The sequence below is a fragment of the Cnephaeus nilssonii genome (assembly GCF_951640355.1).
Source record: "Cnephaeus nilssonii genome assembly, chromosome: 7".
NCBI classification, from domain to species: domain Eukaryota; kingdom Metazoa; phylum Chordata; class Mammalia; order Chiroptera; family Vespertilionidae; genus Cnephaeus; species Cnephaeus nilssonii.
In genome coordinates, this window is record NC_137078.1 from 100,842,415 (window position 1) to 100,868,529 (window position 26,115).

General features: G+C 64.9%; 1 protein-coding gene across 5 annotated transcripts in view; it reads left to right on the forward strand.

The window, feature by feature from the left end:
* NPHP4 (nephrocystin 4) overlaps window positions 1-26,115 on the forward strand; it is a 64,207-nt gene that overhangs the window by 2,757 nt on the left and 35,335 nt on the right. For 3 of the 5 annotated variants that reach the window (XM_079777559.1, XM_079777558.1, XM_079777561.1), the window contains exons 2-10: window positions 6,784-6,955; window positions 7,930-8,082; window positions 13,542-13,714; window positions 14,553-14,617; window positions 15,541-15,696; window positions 15,765-15,901; window positions 18,199-18,380; window positions 18,963-19,089; window positions 22,816-22,998. In XM_079777559.1, coding sequence (XP_079633685.1) covers window positions 6,821-6,955; window positions 7,930-8,082; window positions 13,542-13,714; window positions 14,553-14,617; window positions 15,541-15,696; window positions 15,765-15,901; window positions 18,199-18,380; window positions 18,963-19,089; window positions 22,816-22,998 — 1,311 coding nt within the window. In that variant the 5' untranslated portion in view covers window positions 6,784-6,820. Of the gene's footprint in view, window positions 1-386; window positions 456-6,783; window positions 6,956-7,929; window positions 8,083-13,541; window positions 13,715-14,552; window positions 14,618-15,540; window positions 15,697-15,764; window positions 15,902-18,198; window positions 18,381-18,962; window positions 19,090-22,815; window positions 22,999-26,115 lie in introns of those variants that run through there. The other 2 variants (XM_079777560.1, XM_079777562.1) reach the window with 2 other exon arrangements.

Consider the following 26,115-nt stretch of genomic DNA (forward strand, 5'->3'; position numbering starts at 1 on the left):
CATGGCGCTTGCCTTCACCCTCCGCTGTCCAGCCAGCTGACCTCCTGGCCGGCTCCGAGCTCACCACCTGGCCCCTTTCGGCGGCCGGCATGCTGGCTCTGCTGCCTGCTCCTCCTTCAGATGCAAGGACCCCACCCAACGCACATGCCTTTAGTGCCGGTCTCCATAGACGCCTAGTGCCCAGACCCCCTCCCTCTGTGTTGCAATGTCTGGTTCTGGTGGAAGGTGTGAGGAGGTCCGGCCTCAGCTTGCTGGTTAGGGAAGGAGGTGGCTGTAGCTCCAGGTGTCTGTCAGCTCACGGCACCCTCCACTCCTTCCTGTGGTCGCCATAGGTCCCAGCCACGTCTCTGTTCCCGCTAACTTGTGTCCTGTCTTCCTCCCTCCAGATGCACGTGCATGAGGGTGGGGAGCCTGTCTGGGGTGGTCAGCGCCGTTTCTCCAGGGCCTGCCACGTGGTAGGTACTCGAAGGACATGTCCTGAACGAGGGAATTCCAGGCGGCGCTTAATTAGATCTCCACTTACCACCCCCCCTCCCCCAAGTCCTCCAAAGCTTTCGGTCTCAGTTATTCTAGATCTTGTTATTTCTGGGAAGGCAGCGCCCCTGGGCCTGGGCAGCTCCTCAGGGCTCCGCCCTCCCGTTCCGTGGACTTTGGCCCAGCCGACCTCTTCAGCTCCTGGGTCCTCTCCTCTCCCCCCTGCCCTGCTTTCAGCCCCCCAGAAAGGAGGCTGGATTAGCTGTCATCTGTGCTGCTCCCTCAACCCTTGCCATTCTCTCTGGATCTTTACTCTTTATTTTTTAAATATATTTTTATTGATTTCAGAGAGGAAGGGAGAGGGAGAGAGAGATAGAAACATCCATGATGAGAGAGAATCATGGATCGGTTGCCACCTGCATGCCCCCTACTGGGGATGGAGCCCGCAACCCGGGCCTGTGCCCTGACTGGGAATCGAACCGTGACCTCGACACTCAACCACTGAGCCCCGCCGGCCGGGCCTCCCTGGACCTTTAGATTCTTGGAGTCAGGGCATTGGTCTTCACACGTGTGTGCCGGGACGACAGGTGTCGGTAGACACGTGCTGAATAGGCTGCCGCAGCACAGACCTCCCGGCAGCTTCGCAGCCCCTCCCTGTGTAGGCGGGAAGCAGACACGGAGGGCCAAGGACTTCCCAGGAGTCTGAGAGGCAGAGGGTCAGCCTGGTCCCTGGCCAGTGCTCTTGACCTCCACCCCTGGGGCCTCCTGTCCCCCTGCCTCTCCTGGCCTCGGCGGGACGGCGGGGCAGGCCTGGGTACGTGGCTGTGCAGTCAGCCGCGCGGCGGTGTGACGTGGAGTGGCCTCACTGGGAGGGGGTGCGGGCGGTGCTCCTCTCGGCACATGTGGAGTGTGAGTGCCGGCTCATGGCGGGGCTCATGAAAGCGGCTGTTTTCTCTGTGTCCCCCCAGCCCATGGGGCCCCTTTCGTGGAAAAGCAGGGGACCCTCCTTTTTCTCATTATTGTTCATCTGGCCCCCAAGGCCCGCTGCCCGCCCTCTGCAGCACCCCCACTCCTCCAGGCACGTGAGGGTTTACTCCATCATCAACGGGATTCCCACCGAGCCCCTAGTCCTGACCTCACGGAGCTCAGCCTCGCAGGACAACGGGTACTGCGCAGAGTGGTGACTCCGGTGGGGATCCCATAGTGGGAGCCCTGGGGGGTGGGGTGCTCATCCTGGGGAGGTGGCATTTGGTCTGGCCCCTGAAGGACAAGGAGGAATTACCCAGGGGTGTGTGTGTGTGTCTGTGTCTGTGTGTGTGTGTGTGTGTGGAGAGGGTGAGAGGCATGATGTCTGAGAGGAAGGGCTGGGTGGAGGTGGAGAGGAGGGCGGGGAGGTGGGAGGAGGGAGGGCCGAGTGGAGGTGGGAGGAGGGCGGGGAGGTGGGAGGAGGGAGGGCCGAGTGGAGGTGGGAGGAGGGCGGGCGGGGTGGCAGCTGTTCGGTGGGGTCCGGAGGAAGGGAAGAGTCTGGGTGTCACAGCCCCTGCAGCTGCCTGGGCTCCTGCCCCCAGGAGCCGGGGTCTCTGTGGTCAGCTCTCCCTCCATCGCCCACGCAGACCTTGCTGCCCGCCTCCACCTGCCCGCGCAGTGTTGGATTCTGGGTGGCTGTCCCTTTCTGACGGGTGCCTCCTTCCCAGCGTGTGTCCTGCTGGCACAGCGGGGGCCATGCCTCTGTCCACACGCCCCATCGGTGCGTTAGGGCACTCGCTTTACATGAATAAGCACCCCAATTTCATGAGAAAAGTCGACAGGAAAACAACATTTCTCTGGGGGAAAAAAAAGAATGCTTGGGAGTCAACTTTGTGGAAACTTCCATTTGCTTTTGTGACTGTTTATTGAGTTCCGATGGTGGCCGGTCTCAAGGACACAGGCATGCAGGCTCCCTCTGTGAGCAGCTGGCTGGTGAGCAGGCGAGACCAGGGCAAGTGGCAGGTACCGTGACCCAGGCGTGCACAGGGGCCGCGTGGGCTTAGGGCTGGACCCCGGAGCCGCCTGGAGCCCTCCTGGCAGCTGGCGCTCCCACCGGGCACTGGCCAGGCCTCCTCTGCTCGCAGGGTGCGGACGCCTACGAGTTCCGTGGCGTCTGTAACACGTCACCACCGATGGTGGCTTCACGCCGCACACACTCCTTCTCTCCCCGTTCCGGCGGCCAGGCGTCCAAGGTCCGTCCCCCTGGGCTACAGCCAGGGGTGGCCGGCTGGTCCCGTTTCCTCGCCTTCTCCAGCTGCTAGAGGCCCCTCCACATCTGTCCCTGCGTCCTTGTCACCCGCCTTTGCTCGGAGCCCCGCGGCCTCTCTTGTTAGGAAGGACCCTTCTGACCGTGGGAGGCCCACCTGGCTAGTCCAGGATGACCTCCCTCCCCCGGTCCTGAACGGCGTCACATCTGCGAGTGACGGACGCAGCGTTCAGTCTGCAGCTGCCAGCGAGCTGCTCATCCGGCGACACTGGAGTCCCCGGTCCGTCCCGCAGGCTGGGCGGCCGCTCCTCCTGCAGGAGTTGCTGTCGTCCCGCATGCTCCCCCGGGAAGAACAGGCTCTGATTATGCGGTTCTTCCAAACACGGGCCCATCTAACCACGCGATTTCAAAGGATCGCTTTCGCTGCGGCACGACCCACCTCCTGCGAGAAGTCCGAGGGCACGGAGCCGCCAGGCTCACGGAGCAGGACACACGCGTGCCCGCTTCTGCTTTGCCTGGAACTGGATTTTGATCCTGAGCCTTCCTCGCAGCCACAGGCTCGTCGCGTTCACGTTGGCGAGGTGCCTGCCTAGTGCAGGTCTGAATAAGCGTGTTTCGTTTCTCAGCAGCTCCTCTCAGTCACGTGTTGCCGCGTGAGCAAAGCGCCGGTCCAGCTCGCAGCCTGAATCCTCAGAGCAGGGCTCAGGGCCGGGTGACCTCCGCCCTCATTTTGGCCGTTTTGGTTCATATTTCCCCTCTCAGCCCAGAATGCTGGAAGTGCACGTGCTCCGGGCCGAGGGGGGAAACGTGTCCTTTCCCAGGGTCGCCAAGGACCCCCCTGAGTGAAGGCCGTCACTGCTGGGCGTGGGGAGGAGCAGGGCGTGCTCCCCTGGCCGCGGGCGGGCTGAGTCCGCAGCGCCCACATGGCCTCGCTCCATCAGCGAACATGCCAGTACAGCGAAGAAGGCAGACTTCACCTGCGGAGCCCCAGACTGGCCTGGGGAGCCCGGGGTTTGGGGAGCACATGTACGGAGCTGCAGGCTCGGAGACCAGCCCGCGGCCTTTCCCAAACGCCATGTAGTGCAGAGTCCGGCCCTGTCACAGCCAAGAGCGTACGGTTCCCTGTCCGCTGGAAGGACTCGGGAAGGGGAGAGCCCTGCCTGGCGGGGGGCACGGACATCCTGGGTGAGCCAGGCGGCACTCACACCTGCCCCCGCTGGCGTCAGCCGCGAGAGAGACGGCCCGTGCCGCGCCGCCTGGGGTCTGGGTCCCGCCGCTGCGTCGGCCCCGCCGGCCCTGCCCGCTTTCTGCTCCGCCTGCTTGTGTGTGTGCAGGTGGGGCTCCCGCACTGGCCGGAGCTCCGGGGGGGCCTCCGCTCCGGGGCTGCAGGAAGGGCTCACCCAGCAGACCCGGCAGGAGCTCTGAGATGTGCGTCTTGGGGCCCTGAGTGGGTCATGCTCCTCAGTCCCGGCGGAGAAGGCCCGGTCCCTGAGGCCTGGGCCCTGTGCGCACTCGGCCTCCGCCGCTGCTTAGAGCAGCCCTGTGTGTCCGTCCCCGGACCACCTCCGAGGCCCTGCGTGTCCGTCCCCGGGCCCGCCTCCGAGGCCCTGCGTGTCCGTCCCCGGACCACCTCCGAGGCCCTGCGTGTCCGTCCCCGGGCCCGCCTCCGAGGCCCTGCGTGTCCGTCCCTGGACCACCTCCAAGGCCCTGCGTGTCCGTCCCTGGACCACCTCCAAGGCCCTGCGTGTCCGTCCCCGGACCACCTCCGAGGCCCTGCGTGTCCGTCCCTGGACCACCTCCGAGGCCCTGCGTGTCCGTCCCCGGACCACCTCCGAGGCCCTGCGTGTCCGTCCCCGGACCACCTCCGAGGCCCTGCGTGTCCGTCCCTGAGCCTCCGAGGCCCTGCGTGTCCGTCCCCGGACCACCTCCGAGGCCCTGCGTGTCCGTCCCTGGACCACCTCCGAGGCCCTGCGTGTCCGTCCCCGGACCACCTCCGAGGCCCTGCGTGTCCGTCCCTGAGCCTCCGAGGCCCTGCGTGTCCGTCCCCGGACCACCTCCGAGGCCCTGCGTGTCCGTCCCCGGACCACCTCCAAGGCCCTGCGTGTCCGTCCCTGGACCACCTCCGAGGCCCTGCGTGTCCGTCCCCGGACCCGCCTCCGAGGCCCTGCGTGTCCGTCCCCGGACCACCTCCGAGGCCCTGCGTGTCCGTCCCCGGACCCGCCTCCGAGGCCCTGCGTGTCCGTCCCCGGACCCGCCTCCGAGGCCCTGCGTGTCCGTCCCCGGACCCGCCTCCGAGGCCCTGCGTGTCCGTCCCCGGACCCGCCTCCGAGGCCCTGCGTGTCCGTCCCCGGACCCGCCTCCGAGGCCCTGCGTGCCCGTCCCCGGACCCGCCTCCGAGGCCCTGCGTGTCCGTCCCCGGACCCGCCTCCGAGGCCCTGCGTGTCCGTCCCCGGACCCGCCTTCGAGGCCCTGCGTGTCCGTCCCCGGACCCGCCTCCGAGGCCCTGCGTGTCCGTCCCTGAGCCTCTGAGGCCCTGCGTGTCCGTCCCCGGACCAGCCTCCGAGGCCCTGCGTGTCCGTCCCTGAGCCTCTGAGGCCCTGCGTGTCCATCCCCGGACCACCTCTGAGGCCCTGCGTGTCTGTCCCCGGACCACCTCCGAGGCCCTGCGTGTCCATCCCCGGACCACCTCCGAGGCCCTGCGTGTCCGTCCCCGGACCACCTCCGAGGCCCTGCGTGTCCGTCCCCGGACCACCTCCGAGGCCCTGCGTGTCCGTCCCCGGACCCGCCTCCGAGGCCCTGCGTGTCCGTCCCCGGACCCGCCTCCGAGGCCCTGCGTGTCCGTCCCCGGACCCGCCTCCGAGGCCCTGCGTGTCCGTCCCCGGGCCCGCCTCCGAGGCCCTGCGTGTCCGTCCCCGGGCCCGCCTCCGAGGCCCTGCGTGTCCGTCCCCGGGCCACCTCTGAGGCCCTGCGTGTCCGTCCCCGGACCACCTCCGAGGCCCTGCGTGTCCGTCCCCGGACCCGCCTCCGAGGCCCTGCGTGTCCGTCCCCGGACCACCTCCGAGGCCCTGCGTGTCCGTCCCTGAGCCTCTGAGGCCCTGCGTGTCCGTCCCCGGACCAGCCTCCGAGGCCCTGCGTGTCCGTCCCTGAGCCTCTGAGGCCCTGCGTGTCCGTCCCCGGACCACCTCTGAGGCCCTGCGTGTCCGTCCCCGGACCACCTCCGAGGCCCTGCGTGTCCGTCCCCGGACCCGCCTCCGAGGCCCTGCGTGTCCGTCCCCGGGCCCGCCTCCGAGGCCCTGCGTGTCCGTCCCCGGACCCGCCTCCGAGGCCCTGCGTGTCCGTCCCCGGACCCGCCTCCGAGGCCCTGCGTGTCCGTCCCCGGACCCGCCTCCGAGGCCCTGCGTGTCCGTCCCCGGACCCGCCTCCGAGGCCCTGCGTGTCCGTCCCCGGACCCGCCTCCGAGGCCCTGCGTGTCCGTCCCCGGACCCGCCTCCGAGGCCCTGCGTGTCCGTCCCTGGACCCGCCTCCGAGGCCCTGCGTGTCCGTCCCCGGACCCGCCTCCGAGGCCCTGCGTGTCCGTCCCCGGACCACCTCCGAGGCCCTGCGTGTCCGTCCCCGGGCCACCTCCGAGGCCCTGCGTGTCCGTCCCTGAGCCTCCGAGGCCCTGCGTGTCCGTCCCCGGACCCGCCTCCGAGGCCCTGCGTGTCCGTCCCCGGACCACCTCCGAGGCCCTGCGTGTCCGTCCCGGGACCACCTCCGAGGCCCTGCGTGTCCGTCCCGGGACCACCTCCGAGGCCCTGCGTGTCCGTCCCCGGACCCGCCTCCGAGGCCCGGAGTCCTGCTCTGACTGGCTCCCGAGTGGGTGGCAGAGCGGTTCTCTGGAGCGAGACGGGCACGCTGGCCAGGGGAAGGCGGCGCGGGTGCCAGTCGCCGGCCCTCGCCCTGGGTGTGGAGGGTGGGGTTGCAGAGGCGGGTTAGGGGATGCTGGGTCCTCGGATACAGCGGGCGGCAGGAAGCTTTCAGATCTGTGAGCGCCATGGTCCTTACAGCTCTTATTTCTTTGGACTCGGATGGTGCAGGTGACCCCAGAGGTGCAGTGACCCGCCGGCCGGCAGGATGCGTGACTGGCACCAGGTTTTTGACCAGAACGTGCTGGTGCCTCCCCACCCACACAGAGCCCGCCAGCCCGTAAAGGAGTCCACGGCGTTCCGGTGCGTCCTCAAGTGGCTCGATGGGCCTCTGCTTAAGCAGGTAAAGAAATCTGCTGTCTGTTGTCAAACACGCTGTTACTGCCTCAGCTGGGAGGCTATTGATTCCCACTTATTTATTTGCGTCTCACCGCTGTGCCCATTACCTTGGGCCTTGGCAATATGGGGAGACAAAGTGCCCATCAGCAAAGAGAATCCGTGATTCAGCGACTCGGTCAGCACTTTTGACCCTGGGGAAAAGGCTGCTTCTGCCCACAGCGGAGCCGTTCTTAACCAGGCAACCTGGTTCCCTGGGTCCTTTCTTTTTTAACAGTATATTTTTATTGATTTCAGAGAGGAAGAGAAAGATAGAAACATCAATGGTGAGAGAGAATCATGGATCAGCTGCCTCCCGCACGCCCCCTACTGGGGATTGAGCCCGAAACCCAGGCATGTGCCCTGACCGGGAATCGAACCATGACCTCCTGGTTCATACGTTAACGCTCAACCGCTGAGCCCCGGCCGGGCAAAGGGCCTGTCTTTGTCGTCTCTGGCTGCTTTGTCTGTATTTGTGGCTGTGACATCTCAGTCCTCAAAGATTAGCTTCTCCTTTGCTGATACCCCCCAGGATACGCCTGGCCAGTGGAGGATTGAGTTTGTGGTTAGACCAGGAGGGTTCCCTGGGCGGTACCCGCCCACATAGCCTCAGCTGGAGGCGGCTTCCTGCTCCCACCGCAGACACACCCTTGGTTACTCTAAGCTTCAGGTGTGGCCGACCGGGGTCTCGTCATGTCCCGGGGCTTCTCCCGGCTCCGCCTGGTGTCAGATGCACCTGTCTCCGCGCCCCGCCTCTGTGTCTCTGTGGGGGGTCTCCAGGCGGTGCTGTGCCCGGGCTTCGTGCTCTGGGGGTAGTTCCTGGGCAGGAAATTGGTGCCCAAACCCGGATGGACGCTGCCCGGCTGGTTTACCGGGATGGGCGTCAGCACCCGTGGGAGGCTCGGGCCGCTGGGAACCCTCAGGGCCCACCCTGTCTCACAGGGCGCGCTGGAGGTGCTGTCGGAGCTGGGGTGCCATCTCCGCGTGTCTCTCTTCGACGTCACCTACCGCCACTTCTTCGGGAGGACGTGGAGGAGCACAGCACGGCCCGTGGAGCCGCTCCCCAGGCAGCCGCCCAGGATCGTCTTGAATGAGGTGGGTGTGACGGCGGGCAGCAGGTGTTGGGGCCCAGGGCGGGCAGGGTACACCGGACCTGGGGACCCTGGGAGGGCCTGTGAGCCGCAGCCCCAGCTCGCAGCATGGTCTGCGGGCGGCGCCGTTTCCAAACAAAGTCTGCGTGGAGGCCAAGCGCCCTAAATGGTGAGAGCGCTGCGCGGGCCGGAGCAGTGGGCGGGCGGGTGCGTGGGGTCTCGTCCCCCAGTACGCGGGGTATTCTGTTCCCTCAAAGAGGAACCCAGCAGGTCACGGGGCCGTGCGTGTGTGCGTGTGTGCAGCAGGTGGACCTGTGAGCTGGCTGCGCGGTCTGTGCTGACTGTCCTGTGGCCTCTACCCCGTGTCCACGTGGAGGAGGTCGCCCAGGGTCGCGGGGTGGGACCCTGCTCTGGGGCGAGCACAGGGATGAGTCCCCCGCTGTCCTCCCCTTGGAGGGGCTGGGACTGTCCCCGTCGGTGGCGCTCATGGCGGCCAGGCCGCCCACCCTGATGCGCTGCGCTGCGGGGACCGTGCGGACTCAGGGCGCTGTCCGAGTGACGCCCCGCCCTCCGCACTGCCCAGGGCTCAGCGTTCGTGCTGGGGTGGGCTTCTGTTGTCACTCACGTTGAGCGACGCTTCAGATGTCACTGCTTCAGCTCGCGGCTCAAGTCCGAGTTAGGAAAACCGAGACGCGGCTCCGGTTCCGAGTCTGGGAGCAGCGTGGGCTCCAGCCCCGCCTGCGCCGTTTTCATCCCGTTTACTCCACGGAGCTGGGCGTGGGGCGGGCCGTGGGTTAGCGAGGACCTTAGTCCTGGGAGCTTCTGGGGAATCCGCACCTTGGTCTTGGAGCTGCTGAGGAGGACACGCCGGGGAAGCGTGGGGTCGGAGGCGATGCCCAGCCGCGGGACGGCAATGGCAATGGCAATGGCAATGGGAGTGGGAGTGGCAATGGGAGTGGGAGTGGGAGTGGGAATGGGAGTGGGAGTGGGAATGGCAGTGGGAATGGCAGTGGGAGTGGGAATGGCAATGGCAGTGGCAATGGCAGTGGGAATGGGAGTGGGAGTGGGAGTGGGAGTGGCAATGGCAGTGGCAGTGGGAATGGGAGTGGCAATGGCCCCGGGACGGCGGCTCTCGGTGCTGTGCCCTCGGCGAGCAGCAGAGGCCGCTGGTGCCCCGGGAACCAGGCCTCCACGTCCTTTTGTTGCCTTGACGGTCAGAATACAGAAAATCGGGTTTTGTTCAAGTTCTTTAGCTCCAGAGAAGTCCCCTCCGCGTGTGCACACGTGTGTGTGTGTGTGTGTGTGTGAGACGTTTGCACAGTGAGCTGTCCCTGAGGGGCTGGATGCAGGTGGGGCAGGGGCTGCTCACTCGGGGTGCCCTGCCTGCCCCCTATGGACAGAGATGAGTCCAGGCTGCCCTTGTAGAGGGGCCGGGAATTGGGTGGCGCTCTCTGACTTCACTGGCGCCTGCATGCCTGGCTTACCGGCAGCGGGGGTGGGGGGTGGGGGGGGGTGGGGGGTAGGGGGGCCCTGGTGTGAGGGTGCGGCTTCGCCGGCCCTGGGCGTGGGCTGGGAGTCGTCCTCGTGGGCGTGGCTTCCTGGAGTGTCCCTGTGAGAGGCGGCCCTGGAGAGGCTGCTGTTCACTCCTCGGCCCCGACCCCGAGCAGGAGCCTGTCTGAGTGAGGACGCCTGGCGCCCCCCGCTCAGCTCAGAGGGCTGTGGGCTCTGCTCCGAGACCCTTTGTGGAGCACTGCCCTCCCCCCGAGACGCCCGCCACTCAGCCAGCCTCGCAGCAGGTGTCTTTAAAGAGTAGCCGGGGCTGCCCTGGCTGGTGTGGCTCAGTGGGCAGAGCGTCGGCCTGCGGACTGAAGGGTTCTAGTTTGATTCTAGCCACGGGCACATGCCCGGGTTGCGGGCTCCATCCCCAGTGGGGAGGATGCAGCTGATCCACGGTTCTCTCTCATCATTGATGTTTCTATCTCTCTTCCTCTCTCTTCCTCTCTGACATCAATAAAAAAAATACAAAAAAATAACGCAGGGTCAGAGTACCGCACAGCCCCTACATTTTCTCTCCGATGGACACGGTTCCCCTTAGACCAGTGGTTCTCAACCTTCCTAATGCCGCGACCCTTTAATACCGTTCCTCATGTGGTGGTGACCGCCAGCCATAAAATTATTTTCGCTGCTACTTCATAACTGTAATTTTGCGACTGTTATGAATCGTCATGTAAATACCTGTGTTTTCCGATGGTCTTAGGCGACCCTGCTAGCGGTTCTCAACCTGTGGGTCGCATAATTACAGTTATGAAGTAGAACGACAATGATTTTATGGTTGGGGGTCACCACACCGTGAGGAGCGGTATTAAAGGGCCGCGGCATTAGGGAGGTTGAGAACCACCGCCTTAGGTCCTTTCTCTGACGACCACGCCCAGCCTCGGGGACAGGCTGGTTTTCCTGCTTCAGCTTCTGGGGTGACTGGGCAGGAAGCGTAGGGGTTCTCCACACACAGGGGAGACCCTGCCGGGGGTCCGCCCCCACCAGCCCTGGGTGCTGAGGTCACAGGAAATCAGCTGCTCTCCGGGCGCAGGTGATGGGCTGCTTCCACTTCTCATCCCCCCAGGGGACGCCGACGCTGTGTTCCTCGTCAGTGAGAGCCGGTCATCCGCGTTAGCAGCGGCTGAGGGGGGCCAGGGGAACCCCGTGGAACTCCAGGCCTGCCTTCTCCCCGCACCTCGCCGCCTGCCGTGGACCCTGTGCCGCGCTCGTTCACTAGGAGGCGGCGGCGGGGAGCCAGTGCACGCCCCGGAGAGCGGCGTGTGACGGGCTGTCGTGTCCCTCTGGACCGCCGCTCTCCAGGCTGGGGCTCTGAGCCAGGAAGGGGACGGTGCTGGGACTTGGTTGTGCGGTGATCCAACGGCCTGGCGTGGGGGACATGCAGAGGCCAGCCTGTGAGCCTGTTTTCTGTCCGCCGGGAGGTTCCTTTGGCCGGAGCGGGTGTCCTGGGCTTCTCGGCAGGGTTTGCTGTCAGACGGACAGGAGCTGGATGTACAGGTGGGCGAGGTGTGGCTGCAGTCACTGTCACCCTGGACGGCGGCCATGGCTGTCAGACGGACAGGAGCTGGATGTACAGGTGGATGAGGTGGTGGCTGCAGTCACTGTCACCCTGGACGGCGGCCGTGCTGCGCTGTGGATCGGGGCGAGCCCTCCAGGTGGGCGGACGCCTCGGCTTTGTAATCGGCGAGTGCGTTTGCCGGAGGAGAGTGCTGAGCAGCGCCCGTGCCTGGAGCGTCCCGGGTCCGAGCCCCAGTGGGAGGCCGAGCGGCAGGGGGAGGGCAGGAAGCCCCGTGAATGACCTGCCTTCCTGGAGATGCTCGGGTTCAGGCCTGTGGAGCCGGCTCCGGCAGGCACCGCTCGGCGCCCGCTCCTCTCTCCCTGGCCTCGCCGCTGCGTGCCTCTGCTGGCGGCCTCGCCGGAGGCTCGTCCTCGGAGGCCCCGCCACTGCCACGGGGTGAGACTGGACACGTGGCCCGAGGCACGTGGGGTCAGTGTGTCTGAAGGTGAGGCAGCGATGGGAGCATTCCTGTGGTTTGTTCATCTGTTTACTGGGCAGGACCTGTCACCCGTGGAAGAGAGAGATGCGATGTGGGGGCGTGGGTACCCACACTTGCGGGCCCTCTGGCAGGGACTCTGATGGGCTGGACGCGAACTTCCATCCCGTCATTTCTGCCAACAGGCAGATTTGCCTCTCGGCGCACGCGTGGCATTGCAGAGCGTGCCGAGCCTGGCCTTGCCCTGGGCCGTGGGGCCTCTCCAGGGCTGCACCCTGCTTTCCCGGACCCTTACGAAGCCTTGCGCACGGCGCCATGCCCAGTCCATAGGGTCGGTAAATGGTGTTTGGAAAGAGCGTCTTCCTGACCGATGGGGCGGCGTGGCCACACCCAGCACCTCGCGTTTTTCCACGTGCCGCCTCCGGTGCCACCTCCCGCTCAGAGCGGAGTCCCGGAGACGAGGCCGGTGCGGCCCTGCCCCGCTCATTTCTCTCAGAATCGTTGCTCCGAGTGAGTGACAGGGAGAGGCCGCAGCCTGAACCTGTGCGGGGACGGCCCGGGAAGCTGGCCCAGCGCTGCGGCCGGGCAGGGTCAAGGCGACCTCGGCGGGGGGCTCGCTGCTGAAAGGGTGAGGGCGGTGGTGTCCGTGACGCCGTGCGCGCAGGTGCACACGTAACAGGCGGGACGGTGACAAGCGGGGCTTTAGCCCAGGTCCCGCATCTTGGAAACAACACAGGTCTCCCTGGACCGGCCACCTGTCCGCGGCAAGTGGCCATTAGTTCATCACTTTGCAGTAAAAGGAAATAGAATAACGATTTATACCTCCGGCTGACGTGTTAATGTGTCTCTCCGTTATCCCGCTGGCAGTCGTAGCCGCGGTAAACGCTTCCTGGGTGACACGCGGTGGCGGCTCGTTACAGGATTAGTCCGGTTTACACCCCCCCAGGGCCCCACCGCCTGGCCTGGCCTGGCCTCTGTGCTCCGCCGGGACCCCAGCACGGACGCTGGGCTCCGGGGACACGGAGGCCAGAGCCACAGCCCCGCCCTGGGACGCGTGTCCCTGTTGGTCACACGCCTCTGCCTCCGACTTCTGTGTCTGCGACGTTGGTCAGTTTTAAATGAAAGCAACCGCATCGGCTTCTCGAGACAGAAGGGGACAGCAGCAGCGAGAGGCGCTCACCCCAGGGAGGGAGGCCGGGGTGACCCCGGGAGGTCAGAGCCGGGAGGAGGGCAAGTTCCGTGTGGAAACCCCCGAAGGGCCATTGAGCATCGTCGGCCCGGCTCAGCCCCAAACGACCCTGTAGGGAAATGCTCCCCACGTGACTTCGTCAGGAGAGGCGCTAGTTGGGCTCGGCACCTCGAGACGTCCGGGGGCCGCTTCGTTAGAAGTGGGCAGCTCCTTTCTTCTTTAACGTTTACAATGTTATTTTGTTGTTGAAGTGTTGCACATGGTCCATACGTCTCCTCCCCCCACGGCAGGGCAGCTTCCTCAGCCCCCGCAGCAGGGCTCGGAGCCGCGCTGGCGGGCTGACCGAGGTTCGTGCAGCGAGGTACCTGCCGTGGTGCGGCGGGGGCTTGTCCTATCTTAGTGTCCCTGGGGTCCTGCCTCGGGGGGATGCGTGGCCCCCCGTTTTTCTTCCCTGCAGGGCCTGCCGTCTGCGGGCATTTCTGTGGATGGAAAGTCCCCGGAGCAAAGCACAGGGCGACGTCCTGGGTGGTGGGCGCTCTGGGGTGAGGAGCCGGGGCTCCCGGGGGCCGCTTGATTGGGCCTGTTGTCTCAGGCGCCTGGGAAGGGACGCGGCGCTGCGGGGCTGTGCGTGGGTTTACGTGGCGCCGCCGGGGTGGCAGGAGCTCGCTGCGCCCTCTGGGTCCTGCATGCAGGCGGCGCCCTCACACGCTTCCGGCTTGTTGGCAGCCCGTGTACTTCCACACGTCCCTGAGCCACCCGGGCATCGTGGCCGTGGTGGAAGTGGCCGCCCACGGCCGGAGACGGGACGGGACCCTCCAGAGCCTGTCGTGTGGGTTCGGGATTCTTCGCATCTTCAACAGCAAAACGGAGTCTCCCCGCACGGCCTCCCAGGACAGACGGTACCTCCTCGCGTCCTCACGCCCGGTCCCTGGGTCCCTGCCTTGGCTTTCCCTCGTCCCTGCGCCGGTGAAACCGCGGCCCGCTGGGCCACACAGACCGGCTGGTGTGTTGGCTGAGGGTGTGCGCACGGGGCAGCGGGTGGTTCTGCTTCGTAACCGTCCAGCCCAGCTGAGCCGCGTTGCCACCTGGGTCCCTCTCAGCCGTGGCCCCTGACCTCTGGGCCGGAGAGGTCTTTGCTGTGGGTTGTCCTGTGAGTGTAGGAGGCCCAGCAGGTCCCTGGCCTCCACCCACCAGGTGCCAGGAGCACCTTCCCCGTGGTAACGACAAAAAATGTCTGCAGGCATCACCGCCTGTGCCCTGGCTGAGAGCCGCCCCCCTGCATGGACAACCAGGGGAGGCTCAGCCGCGGTCTTTCCGGGTGTTCCCGTCCTTATGGGTTTCCCTGGCGCGGCTTCCTGGGCCCAGGGGCGCGGGCTGCGCTGCAGGTGCTGGGCGCACGGGCTGGGAGCTGGGCCCATGGGCTGGGGGCTGGGCGCACAGGCTGGGGGCTGGGCCCACGGGCTGGGGGCTGGGCCCACGGGCTGGGAGCTGGGTCCACGGGCTGGGGGCTGGGCCCACGGGCTGGGAGCTGGGCCCATGGGCTGGGGGCTGGGAGCTGGGCGTGGGGAGCGGTGCTCTCCAGGGTCCGTTCCCCCAGGGGCTCGGGTGGTGGCGCTGGGAAGGCCCAGGAGGTGGAGGGTGGTTGGGCCCCGCACACCCCCCTTTCGAGGAGTAGCTGCTGTTTGGAGGCTAGAGCTGCAGGCCCATGTTGACGTGTTTCGGGCTCTTGTTTTGCAGGTTGAGACTGTATCACGGCACCCCCAGAGCCCTGCTGCACCCCCAGCTGCAGGACCCCATCGAACGTAAGAGCCTCGACCGGTGTGCTGGCAGCTCCCCCACCCCATGTCCACCCTGCGCCACCCACCCCCCCCCCCGTCCCTCCTATGAGCTTCCCTGCACCATCCACCCCCACCGCCCCCTTCCCGCACGTTCCCCTCCCCCCCCCCCGCATTTTGTCTCCTGGAGTACCCTTAGCATCAGGACCTCTTAAACAGCCTACCCGCCGCCTCACACATGCGCACACTGACATCGCCATCCCATTCCCTCCTTTCTGAGGAGGGCAGCGGGTCGCCTGTAGCTCTTATGAATCACACAGCACATCCGGGGGGCTGAGGCCCTGTCAGCGAGGAAATCAAGCCCAAGCGAGGCCCACACTCGGTGGGATGTCTGCGGTCCCTCAGCCGGGGCCTGTGATGCTGGGGGGGGCCTCCAGCTCCCGCTGGCCTGAGCTCTTCACCTCCCCCCTGCAGGCCGTCCCTCCCGCTCTCGGCCTCTCCTGATCTCTCTGGGGTTTGGGTCCCGTTCTCGGTGTCTTAGGGAGATCGGTGGGCTGGGTCTCAGCCTCAGTTCAGAAGGACGGCCGGTTTTGAGGACAGGCTCTGACTCGGAGGCCCTGCCTCATGCCTGCCGGCCGCTCCGTGGGCTGCATGGACGCGGTGCCGAGACCGAGGGGTGGCCCCGGCTGAGCCATGGCCGGGCTGCCGGCTCTGGGAAGGTGTGAGCCAGAGAGTTTGTTACATCGCATTGAAAACTAGCGTCCCTTTCGCTGCAGTTTCTCAGGGGGAGTTACTGGGGTGGACCCCCCCCCCCCCCCCCGCAACCCACACAGTGATTCCCATCTCCCTGGGAAATGGCGCCTCCTGTGGGTGGAGCTGCTGGTGAGGCGCTCAGCGCAGCGGCTGCGTGCCGGGAGCCCCTCGGCATCAGCTCTCGGTTTTCTTCCCAGAGAGCAAGCACCTGACGGCCATCGAGAGCTGCGGCCTGCAGTACACGCTGCAGCCGCACCCCGCCCTGGAGCCCGCCTTCCACCTGCTGCCCGAGAACCTGCTGGTGTCCGGCCTGCAGCCGCCGCCCGGCCTCCTCCCCGCACCGCGGGACGCGGGTAAGGGCCGCGCCGTCCCCCCCGCCCGCCGTGCGGCCTGACCCCCAGGAACCGGCTGCCTGTTGCAGGGGACGCCCTCCAGAGGCCGCGCCTGCAGAAGCCGGTCACGTGGTGCCTGGACGAGGTGTTCTTCACGCTGTACCCCTCCCTGGAGAAGTTCGAGGAGGAGCTTCTGGAACTGCTTGTCAGCGACCACCTCCGGGAGGTACCGCCACCCCGGGCCTGCGCCTGTCCTTCCCTTCCTTTCCCTCTTTGTGGCTGGAGAGTGGCTCCCGCCTGTGGTCGCAGCTTTGATGGTGACGCTAGTGAACACTCCCTCCCTCTGGGACCAGCCCCGTCTGGTGAGGGAATCAGTCACCAGGCGAGGCGGAGCCCCTGAGGACCTGCGCTCAGCACGGACACGGGCGCTCGGCTCCTCCCAGGGGACGGCCAGCAAGCCAGGTCTCCCTCCACCCCACCCCTGCCGGCTCCCTCCACCCCACCCCTGCCGGCTCCCTCCACCCCACCCCTTCCATCTCCCTCCACCCCACCCCTGCCATCTCCCTCCACCCCACCCCTGCCAGCCCTCCTGCCTGTGTGGGCCCTGCCCCCCCCAGTCTTCACCCGGAGCCTCTGAGGGGCAGCCTGGGCGTGACGGTGCCTCCCCTCTCCCCCATGTAGCCATGGCGATGCCCGCCATGTAACCGTGGCGATGCCTCGTGCCCAGTGCGGCCTCTGCACACGCAGCTCCCTGTCCCGACGTGCCTCGTCCGGCTCCCTGTGGAGTCCTCAGGCTTCGGGCTCAGTGCAGAGCCGCCTGCCCTCCGCGGGCTCCTCTGAGAGCCCCACTCCAGCTGGTCACCGGCCGGCTGGTCCCCTGGCAGTGCTTGCCCAGGAGGGCGGGGCGCGGGTGGTTCGCACTGCACTGATGGGAGTGGCAGTGTCTGCACACAGTAGGTCTTCATATTTATCGTTGAGAGCGTGAGTGCCTCAGTCCGCGGGTGCCCATGCTGTCATCTCAGCCGTCAGCAGTTATTAATCACACACAGGCACACACATGTGCACACACGTGCGCGCGTGCACACACACACGCACACACACACACACACATGCATGTGAAAGAGGTGGCCGCCCCTGGAAACGTAGCTCCAGAGATCGGGGTCCCCTCTGAGAGAGAAACACCACCGGCGACTGAGGTGGAGCCGGGGTTCCGGGTGCAGCTCCGCTTCCTCCTTGCCACTCGGGGTGCACGTGCGAGGGCGCGAGCTTGCGGGGCGCCGCTGGGTGCCATGCATCCCCACTGACCCTTCGCGGCGTGCTCTCACCGGCCTCGCCCGTCTCCCAGCTCTCCCAGCTCCGGCAGACGCAGCGTCCTGCGGTTTGTTTTCATTACTGAGGATTAACGGCTGCGTTTAGGGCCGTTGCGCTTGGGGACGGGACAGTGAAGACGCGTGGAAATAAGGGGTCGTTGGCAGCGATCGCCCCGTTTAATGCACAGGGATCGCCGGGAGGCGTCCTGGCTCCTCCGTTCCGGCGCCTGCCGTTGGTTAAGATGGAGCACTTTAATATCCAGCCCTCGCTTCGGGCAGGTTCCGGTTCCGTGTTACTGGTTTATGCCTCCCTGCCCGAACAGGCTCCCTCTTCCGCTGCCCGTGCTGCCGAGGCGGAGGCTGGGACCCCTCAGGGCCTGCCTCCGGGCGCCGCCTCCACAGGGTGGGGTGGGAGGCGGGCTCCCCTGCCTCAGAGCACCCGGTCCTGTGAGAGGCGCCGAGGTCCCGGCTGCCAGTTGGTGCGTCTGGAGAATGGCTCACCCTGGGAAACAGGGCAAGAGTTTGGTGATGGGCATCCGAGGGGGTGCGTTGCTCTGAGAAGGTCATACCGTGAGAAAACCCCAAGCTGCCTAGAACAGTGGTCGGCAAACTGCGGCTCACGAGCCACATTCGGCTCTTTGGCCCCTTGAGTGTTTAGCAAAGGCCAGCTTAGGAGTACCCTAATTAAGTTAATAACAATGTACCTACCTATATAGTTTAAGTTTAAAAAATTTGGCTCTCAAAAGAAATTTCAATCATTGTACTGTTGATATTTGGCTCTGTTGACTAATGAGTTTGCCGACCACTGGCCTAGAAGGTGCCCTCGGCCAGCCAGTTCCGACTGGCTGACGTGTCTGCCCTTTGCTGGGGCTCGGCCACCAGCACCGTGTGACCTACAAAGGTCTGGAATTGTCCCCGGCTCTCCTCTTGCTCGCGCCTCCCCCGGAACCTTCCCGCGAGCCCCTCTCCCCTCCTGTCCCCCTCTCCCCTCCGGCCCCCTCTCCCCTCTCCCCTCCCTCCCCCTCTCCCTTCCCTCCCCCTCCCCTCTCCCCTCCCTCCCCCTCTCCTCTCCTGCCCCCCTCTCCTCTCCTGCCCCCCTCTCCCCTCCTGCCCCCCTCTCCCCTCCTGCCCCCCTCTTCCCTCCCTCCCCCTCTCCCCTCCCGCCCCTTCTCCCCTCCCTCCCAGGCCTTGCTGCCTGACCTGCTCTTCCCAGGGGGACGGCCCGCTGGACAGCAGCGCCCTGGAGATCGCCGAGCGGCGGCTGTCCGTCGGCGCGCACAACGGTCTGGGCTTCGTGCAGAGGCCGCAGGTCATGGTGCTGGTGCCCGAGATGGACGTGGCCTTGACGCGCTCTGCCAGTTTCAGCAGGAAAGTCGGCTCCTCCTCCAAGTCCAGGTACCTCCTGGGTCTGGGGTCCTGCCCCGGGGGGGGGGTGGGGGTAGTGAGCGGGCACCCACGTGAAGTGCCTGCCTGGGAGGGGTGCCCTCACCCACCAGCCCTTCCCTGGCCTGGTTTCCTCTGGCTCAGCCCCACCCACTTGGAGCCGCCCTCGGTGGGTGTGGGGAGGTTGGGTGCGCCCTGTCGGTGCTGTGAGTTCGGGAATTAGCGTTGGGCCGCCCCCACGGCCCCTGCGGTCTGTGCTGACGCTGCTCTCCCCGTGCGCCCCGAGCTCAGTGTCTCGCACGAGGAGAACCAGCGGCATCACCCAGCTGCTGGGCTCCAGCTGTGCCTCCCGCCCAGGACCAGGTCCCGAAGGGGTGCCCCCCCCCAAGGCGGGCAGAGCCGGGCACCTCCCTGCACCCTCCGACACCTCTGGCGGTTTAAAACCTGCTCCCTGGGGCCCCTGCAACAGGCCCTGGTTTAGGGCGTCACCTGGGAGCCGACACAGAGGGGCTCAGTGCAGGGCCCGGGCGTGCGGGCGAGCGTGCTGCGGGAGCCACGCCCGATGCCCCGGCCCGGCCCTGTGTCCGTGTCCAGCTCCGGAAACCAGGCGCTGGTCCTGAGGAGCCACCTCCGACTCCCCGAGATGGTCCCGGACCCCGCCTTCGCCGTCGTCTTCCAGCTGGAGTACGTGCTGAGCAGCCCCTCGGGAGTGGATGGCCACGTAAGGCCCTCGCCGCTTCGTTCGCTTCTCCCGTCAGCAGGCGGGCACAGCAGCGTGGGGGCAGCGTGGGGCGTGGCTCTGGAAACCCCTTCCTGGCGGTAACGGAGCCACCCCGTGTCTGCGCTGACGCCCCTGGCCGGCGGGGCGACAGGTGTTCACGGGCAGTCAGGACCGCCTTAACGCGGTTAGCCAGCCGTGGTGATTTGGAAGAATGAGGCCATTCCCTGATTTTTTGGTCTCCCTCACCTGAGGATAGTTTTCCATTGATTTCCAGGGAGAGGAGAAGGGAGGGAGGCGGGTGTGTGTGTGTGTGTGTGTGTGTGTGTGGAGAGAGGTGTGACAGACACACTGCTGGGTGCCTCCTGCATGCGCCCGACCAGGGCCCGGGATCGGACTTGTAGCCCAGGCACGTGCCCTTGACCTTCACCATGTGAGGTGCGCCGTTCGGTGTATGAGACACGTTCGCGATGTCACGCAGCCATCACCGCCGTCCGTCTCCACCGCCCGCTTCGTCTGGTACAACTGAGCCTGTTCCCAGTGACACGCTCCCCGCCCCTCGCCGGCCGCACCACGCACCACGCACCTCCCGTCTGTGATCAGACTCCTCTCTGCCCGTGTACGTGGGGTCCCAGAGCCCGCCCTTTCGTGTCTGGCGTGTTCCTCTGAGCGCGACGTCCTCGCGGCTCACCGTGTGGCGGGTTTGGAGCGTGTCCTTCCTTCTTAAGGCCGAGTGACACCCCGGGGTGCCCTCCGCCTCGTTTACTCCCACTCCCCGGCCCTGGACTCGTGGTGCCCCAGTTTACCTGTGAGTCACCCCCTTGAATTCTTTTGGTTAAACCCAGAAGGGGGACTTCCAGGCCACACGGTGATTCTATTTTTAACTTTTTCAGGAAACACCATTTAGTCTTCCACAGCGGCTGTCCCATTTACACCCCCACCACATCCCCACCGACAGGGCACGAGGGTTCTAGCTCACGTTCTCGCCAACGGTCCTGTTTTCTGATAGTTTTGGGGACTGGTCATGCCCGTGGGTGGGGCGTGGCGTCTCCTGGAGTTCTGGTGAAGGCGGCGAGCCGCGCTGAGCATCCCTGCACGCGCTCCCGGCTGCTCCGGTCTTTGGGGAAGTGCCTGCGCTCTCTGCCTGTTTGAGCCGTGCTGCTGGTCTCCTGTGTGGAGTTGGGGTCCTCTGCGGAGCTGCATGCCGGTCCCTCACTGGGCACGTGGCTGGGGCGTCAGCGGGCTCTGGGGAGGACCCCCTGCCTCGTCAGGTGTTTTATTTGAATCCTCACCCGAGGATATTCTTTCCATTGATTGGAGAGAGAGTGGAGGGAGGGACGGAAGGAGCGAGGAGAGAGAAACAGCGATGAGAGAGAGACACGATTGGGTGCCTCCCACACATGCCCGCCTGGGGCTGGGGATGGAACCCACAACCGAGAGACGTGCCCTTGTCCGGGAATTGAGCCGAGACCCTTTGGGCCCCAGGCTGATGCTCTAACCACTGAGCACACTGGCTGGGGCCCTCCGTGGCTCCCTCCTCTGCCCCTGTCTGCACGCGGCCTCCCCTCCGCGTGTCCCTGCCTCGCTCTCTCTGTCCTGCTCTCACACGGACCCTCCTCATCTCGCAGTCCTTCCTCCATTCCATCTGCGTGGACCCCTTTTCCAAGGCAGGCCCAGCCACAGAGTCCAGGGGTTAGGGTGTGGACGCGTCTGCTGGGGCCACGGCTCAGCGCACCCCAGGGAGCCGGGATGGGGCAGTCCCCGGGGTCAGGGGTCGGTTTTCTGTGTGTGCTTTGCCGGTGAATGCTGTGTGACACGCCTGTTCCATGACAAACCTGCTCTGGCCCAGGTTATTCCTTGGCCTTCCGTATGTTGTTTGCCATGGTAATTAAAAGCCTAAACGGGAGCAGTTCAATGAACGTTCTTCCTTGTCAGTTTGGGAATTTGGCGGATAAGACGTTATAAAGTAACAGATCTGACCTCAACCTCTGGAGTCCCTGGTGGGCGGGCACCTGACCGTCTCCTCGGGTGGGGGCGGGGCTGGGAGGGAGGGACCGTGCAGGTGCCACCCGGCCTGCGTGGGAGAGAATGCAGGCTGATGAAGGGCAATTGAACTGCCACGGGGCTAATTGTCCGCTGAAGCCTTTGTGAAGCGGTGATCGGTGATCGATGGCTCACTAAGCACCCTGTCTCGTTAGAGGTTAGACAGATGGAGGGAGATGGGTCCGTGTGTGGCTGAGGTGTTTCACCCGGGAGAGAGCTGTGTTGATTGCAAGCTGCATCAGAGTCAGCACGTGAGGAATCAGACCGGAGGGTTACACCGATGGCGTAGGAACATGGTTTCGTTCTGATTCTGTGATACACTGGATTGCACTGGTACGGGCGACTGTTTACAAAAGCCATCAGCTGTGATGGAAGCCCTGCAGCGTTCCAGTGGCCAGTTTTCCGAGCACATTGATAATACTTTCATTTTTGGAAGGCAATGGATTTAGGCCCTGGCCAATGTGGGTCAATGGTTAGAACACCACTGACGGGTCGTGGGTTTGATTCCTGGTCAAGGGCATGTACCTGGGTTGCAGGTTTGATCATCAGCCCAAACGGGGGTGCGTGCGGGAGGCAACCAATTGATGTGTCTCTCATTGATGTTTCTCTCCCCCTCCCTTCCACTCTCTCTAAAAATCAATGGAAAAATACCCTTGGGTGAAGGTTAACAGCAACAAAAAAGGCAACGGGTTTATAATCAACTCTTCATTAGTGTCCGTAGCTCTTCATTGGTGTATTGCAGCCGCTCCCCGGTGTCCTGTGGCCGCTCCCCGGTGTCCTGTGGGTGCTCCCCGGTGTCCTGTGGGGTGCTCCCCGGTGTCCTGTGGCCGCTCCCCGGTGTCCCAGTGTCCTTTACACTGTTGCCGGCCACAGGGCGGAAAGGCTGATTCTGAAAGGTTCGGGGTCGGGCCGGGGTCACACAGAACGGACTCAGCTCTTGTCTCTGATACTCAAGGCGGGCGCAGAGCCCGATGCTGAGGGTTGAGGTGCTGAGGGGTCTCACTTTGCTGATTCTTTGCTTGTTCTTCTAGGAAGTGGGCTTTCCCTCCCTGGATGACAGGGACCACTCCCTGCTCACCCCCCCCCCCAACCTCGTGACCGGGGAGCAGGTGGCCTGGCCTCCCCTGTGATCTGCACTTTAGCTCCAGGGAAGGATCGGTGGGTGGTGTGAGGTCCAGTTGCTCCGGGGACTCAGGGAAGAGAGATGAATTCAAAGCCCAGCGCCGATTCGGGGTGCTTTCCCACGTGGAGTGCAGCTGTAACAGGGAGGGGCCCTCTGCAGCCAGGGACCGTCGGGAAGATGGCCGGTGAAAGGGGCGTTTCCTTCTCTGCGCTGGACGTGCTCAGGCACATGCGTGGCCACGAGCTGTCAGCGAACCAGCCCAGGGAGCATCCTTTGAGTGCGTGTGTGTGACCTGCCTCGGCCCCGAGTGCCATCAGGGCGTGGCCGTGTGCCAGCCAGAGGAGCAGGGGCGCCGGGGCCCAGCCACACCCGGAGCCGTGCCTCCGAGCCGGAGTCACCACCTGCGGGATGCTGTCCGCTCCTGCCTCGGGTCCTTTTTGTAACGTGGACGTGATGCTCGCCGGCCTCGCCGCCTGCTCGCAGTGGACTCCACGGTGAGGGCACCTTGGTCCCCACGTGGGCCGGGTGACGGCTCACGGCCGTGTGTTCTGTTTCCGTTCCAGGCGGCTCCCGCCACCGCCCTGGCCAGCCTGGCGCGCATGCACACCGTCCGCTGGGCCGTCTGGAAGCCCCCGCCCGACGGCGGCTCCGGGAGCGCGACGCTGCCTCTCCAGGGCGGGATCCGGCCCAACCCCGCGCACTGCCTGGTCTACAAGGTGCCGCCCGCCAGCAGGAGCTCCGCGGAGGTAATCGCTGGGACTCCGTAAGCCTGACTTTCCCGAAGCTTCCGGCCAGTTCCTGTTTCCGGGAGTTGACAGTCACGGTGCTGACAGTCGGCTTTCCTGAGCAGAGCTGGCCCGTGTCATGGTTGTGCCCTAAGTGTGGTTGCTGGTCGTCGCCGCTGTGAGCGCGGAGGCCAGCTCCCTTGGGCCTCACGTCCCTGCTCCCGGGTCAGTCTGCGGGCGACCTGCGGGGCTGCGACGCGTGTTCCTCCACACTTGGCTCGAGGCCCACTCTGCGCTGTGTCTTCTAGGAAAGGGCTTCACCGGGTGGGGCCCAGGGGGACGGCCCCTGTGGCGCGGGTGCTGGGGAGGGCGCCAGGCGGTCGGCGTCCAGCCAGCTTGCCCTGTCACCTGTCACTCACACTCTCCAGCCACAGCAAGATGTTGAAAAACCCGCCTTTGGAGTGAAGGTTTCTCTGAACCCGGTGCAGAAAGCACAGGAAAGTGGGCGGGGCCGGTGAAGGGTGTGGGCCTTACCCCCGGCCCAGCGGTGGCCTTGCGGGGGTGGCAGCAGCCCAGGGAGCCAGCGACGTGCGGCATCCACCGCCCCGGCTCTTGTGCGGGCAGACACTGCCGGACAGTGGACGCTCCTGAAATTCGCCTGCCGGTCTCGGTCTCGGCACGCCTCGGCGTCTCGTCTCCTCAGGTGCGGGGACCGTCCTGCTAGCTCAGTGTCGCCTGTGCTGATCCAGCACAAACACGCGCCCGTGCTGTGTTTATGACTCGATGCTGCTCGGGGCCGAGAGGGAACAGCTGAGCGTGCAGCTTGCTGCGTGAGGGATGCCTCTCATTACGGACACAGCCTGTGCAGGCCCACGTGGTCTGTGAGCCCTTGTTACAGCAGTGCCACCTGCATGTCCCGCGCCAGGGCCAGCCCCCCTCAGCTCTGTGTGTGTGTGTGTGTGTGAATGTTTATTGTGTGTAGTGTGAGCCTTCCCAGGCCACCACATTTCCTTCACTTCTTAGTCTGTGAACTTGATTGGGACATACCTTTTGGGAGGTTTGACTGTCTTAGGACACAGGTACGTCAGACACTGCCATTTTTGACAAGGAATGTCACTTCCTACGAGAGTTTCTCCGCATCAGCGCCGTGACGTTCTGGGCCAGGTTACCCTGCCCATTGGGGGACTGCGGCAGCCTGGCCGGACTCACTGACCCCAGCAGCACCCTCCCCGCCGCCCGGTGTGACTGCCTGAATGCCTACGGGCATCGCCACAATAAAAAGCCGCCAGCGGGGCTCAGTGGAGCCGACAGAAGAAAGAGCCAGTGCCCTTGAGGATAAATCAAGGTCATTTTCAACCCGAACCCCAGAGGGAAACGTGGTTGGGACAGGGCTAGGCTGCCGTCTCAGTGGAGGAGACAGTGCGGTGCGGAGAACAGTTTGAAGGGATAATGGCTGAACTGCCCGAATTCGGTGGGAGACATAAGCTGCAGGTGGAAGAGGTTCCGTGCACCCAGAGGGAAACCACAGAAGCTCACTCCCAGGCCCAGCGGTCAGGCTGCTCAGAAGCAGACAGGGCCTCGCGGAGCGCGGGGAAGATGGTGCGCCCGACAGAGCAGCACGCGTGACTGGCCTCCTGGGCTCAGACGCGGGGCAGGAGGCGGCGGAGCCGCGGTTGAAGGCGGAGCAGGAAGGCTCCAGCACTCAGGGCTGTTTCCAGCAGAAGCCCTGCGGAGTGAGGGGCCGGGGCCACGGGCTCCGGTGACCGGAAGCGCGGAGATCGGCGGGTGGTGGGCACGCGCTGAAGGGATCACCACCGGAGTTTTCAGACGGAGAGGAACCGGCCAGCCGGACTCTGCGCGTCAGGAATGGGGAGAGCAGCGTGACGGTGACGCAGGTCTCCCCTCGGGCCCTTGAGCCTGTTTGGGACTGGAGCAGAGGTGACGGCAGTGACGGCTTTGGAAGGAACAGACTCTCGGTAGGACGACGGTAAGCAAAGGGAGGTATGGAGACCTGGGTAGCGGTGAGGGGGCTGCACCCACTTGAGGGAATAAATATCGGCGCTGAGTAGTCTGAGAAGTTCGGGCACAAAGCAAACTTGGGAACCGGGAAGGGATGAGATGATACAGGTGCATGCTGTGATCGCAAAGAAATCAGTGAGAAATCAGTAACAGAGGAAAAGTCACAAACGCTTGAATATTAAAACAGCGCATTTTAAATGGCCCATCGTCCAAGAGGAGACCTCAGGAAAGAAGCAGGTGACATTCTGAACGGAACAAAAGGGAAAACGCAGCCGCCAGCACGTGCAGGATGCAGCTACAGGGCGCGCCCGAGGGCGCACGAGGGAGTGGGCAGCATCGCGAGCTCTGTGAGACGGGAGGGCCTCAGTGCTCTCATCTTCTGCCTGAAGGAACGGGAAATAAAATAAACCCGAAGCAAGCGGGAACTCAGTGATAAAGAGCAGAGCAGAAACCAAGGAGACGGAAAACGAATAAGAGAGGAAAAAATGGAGAAAATCAGTGAGAGTAGAAATTGATCATACGAAAAGACCAATAAATTGATAACCCTCTAGCGAGACTGGATAAAGAAGAAGCGCAGACACCGGTGGCTGCTATTGGGAACGAAAGGGTTAGGAGGATGTTGGGGATACGCACTCTGAACGGCTCTGTGTCCACCACTTGGACAGCTCGGGTGAAACGGGCCAGTTCATCTAAGCCAGCTGCACACCCCCACGCGAAGCAGCCGGCCCGAGTCGGCCTGTGACTCGTATGGAAATGGAATTCCTAGTTAGAAAACGGGAACAAATACCAGGCTGTTCGCTGTGAATTCTGACCTCCAGAGCAGAACACCGCGTCTAGGCCATCCCTCTCAGACAGCAGAAGGGATGGGAACAAGCCCGGTCACGTCACGAGGCTGGCGTCCCGCCGAGGTCAGAAACAGAGAAAGCGATGGCCCGACCCCTCAGGAGCACAGACGCACACACTCACCAGGACGTTAGCGGACCGGACCGGCGACATGAGGAACGACCACCACGAGCAGGTGGGGCCGCCCCACCCGGACACGCAGGGCTGTTTCTTCCCGAAAACCGAGCTGCGGCTCCCAGGAACAGCCTGCGGAGGAGAGCGGGGGGACCACAGCGG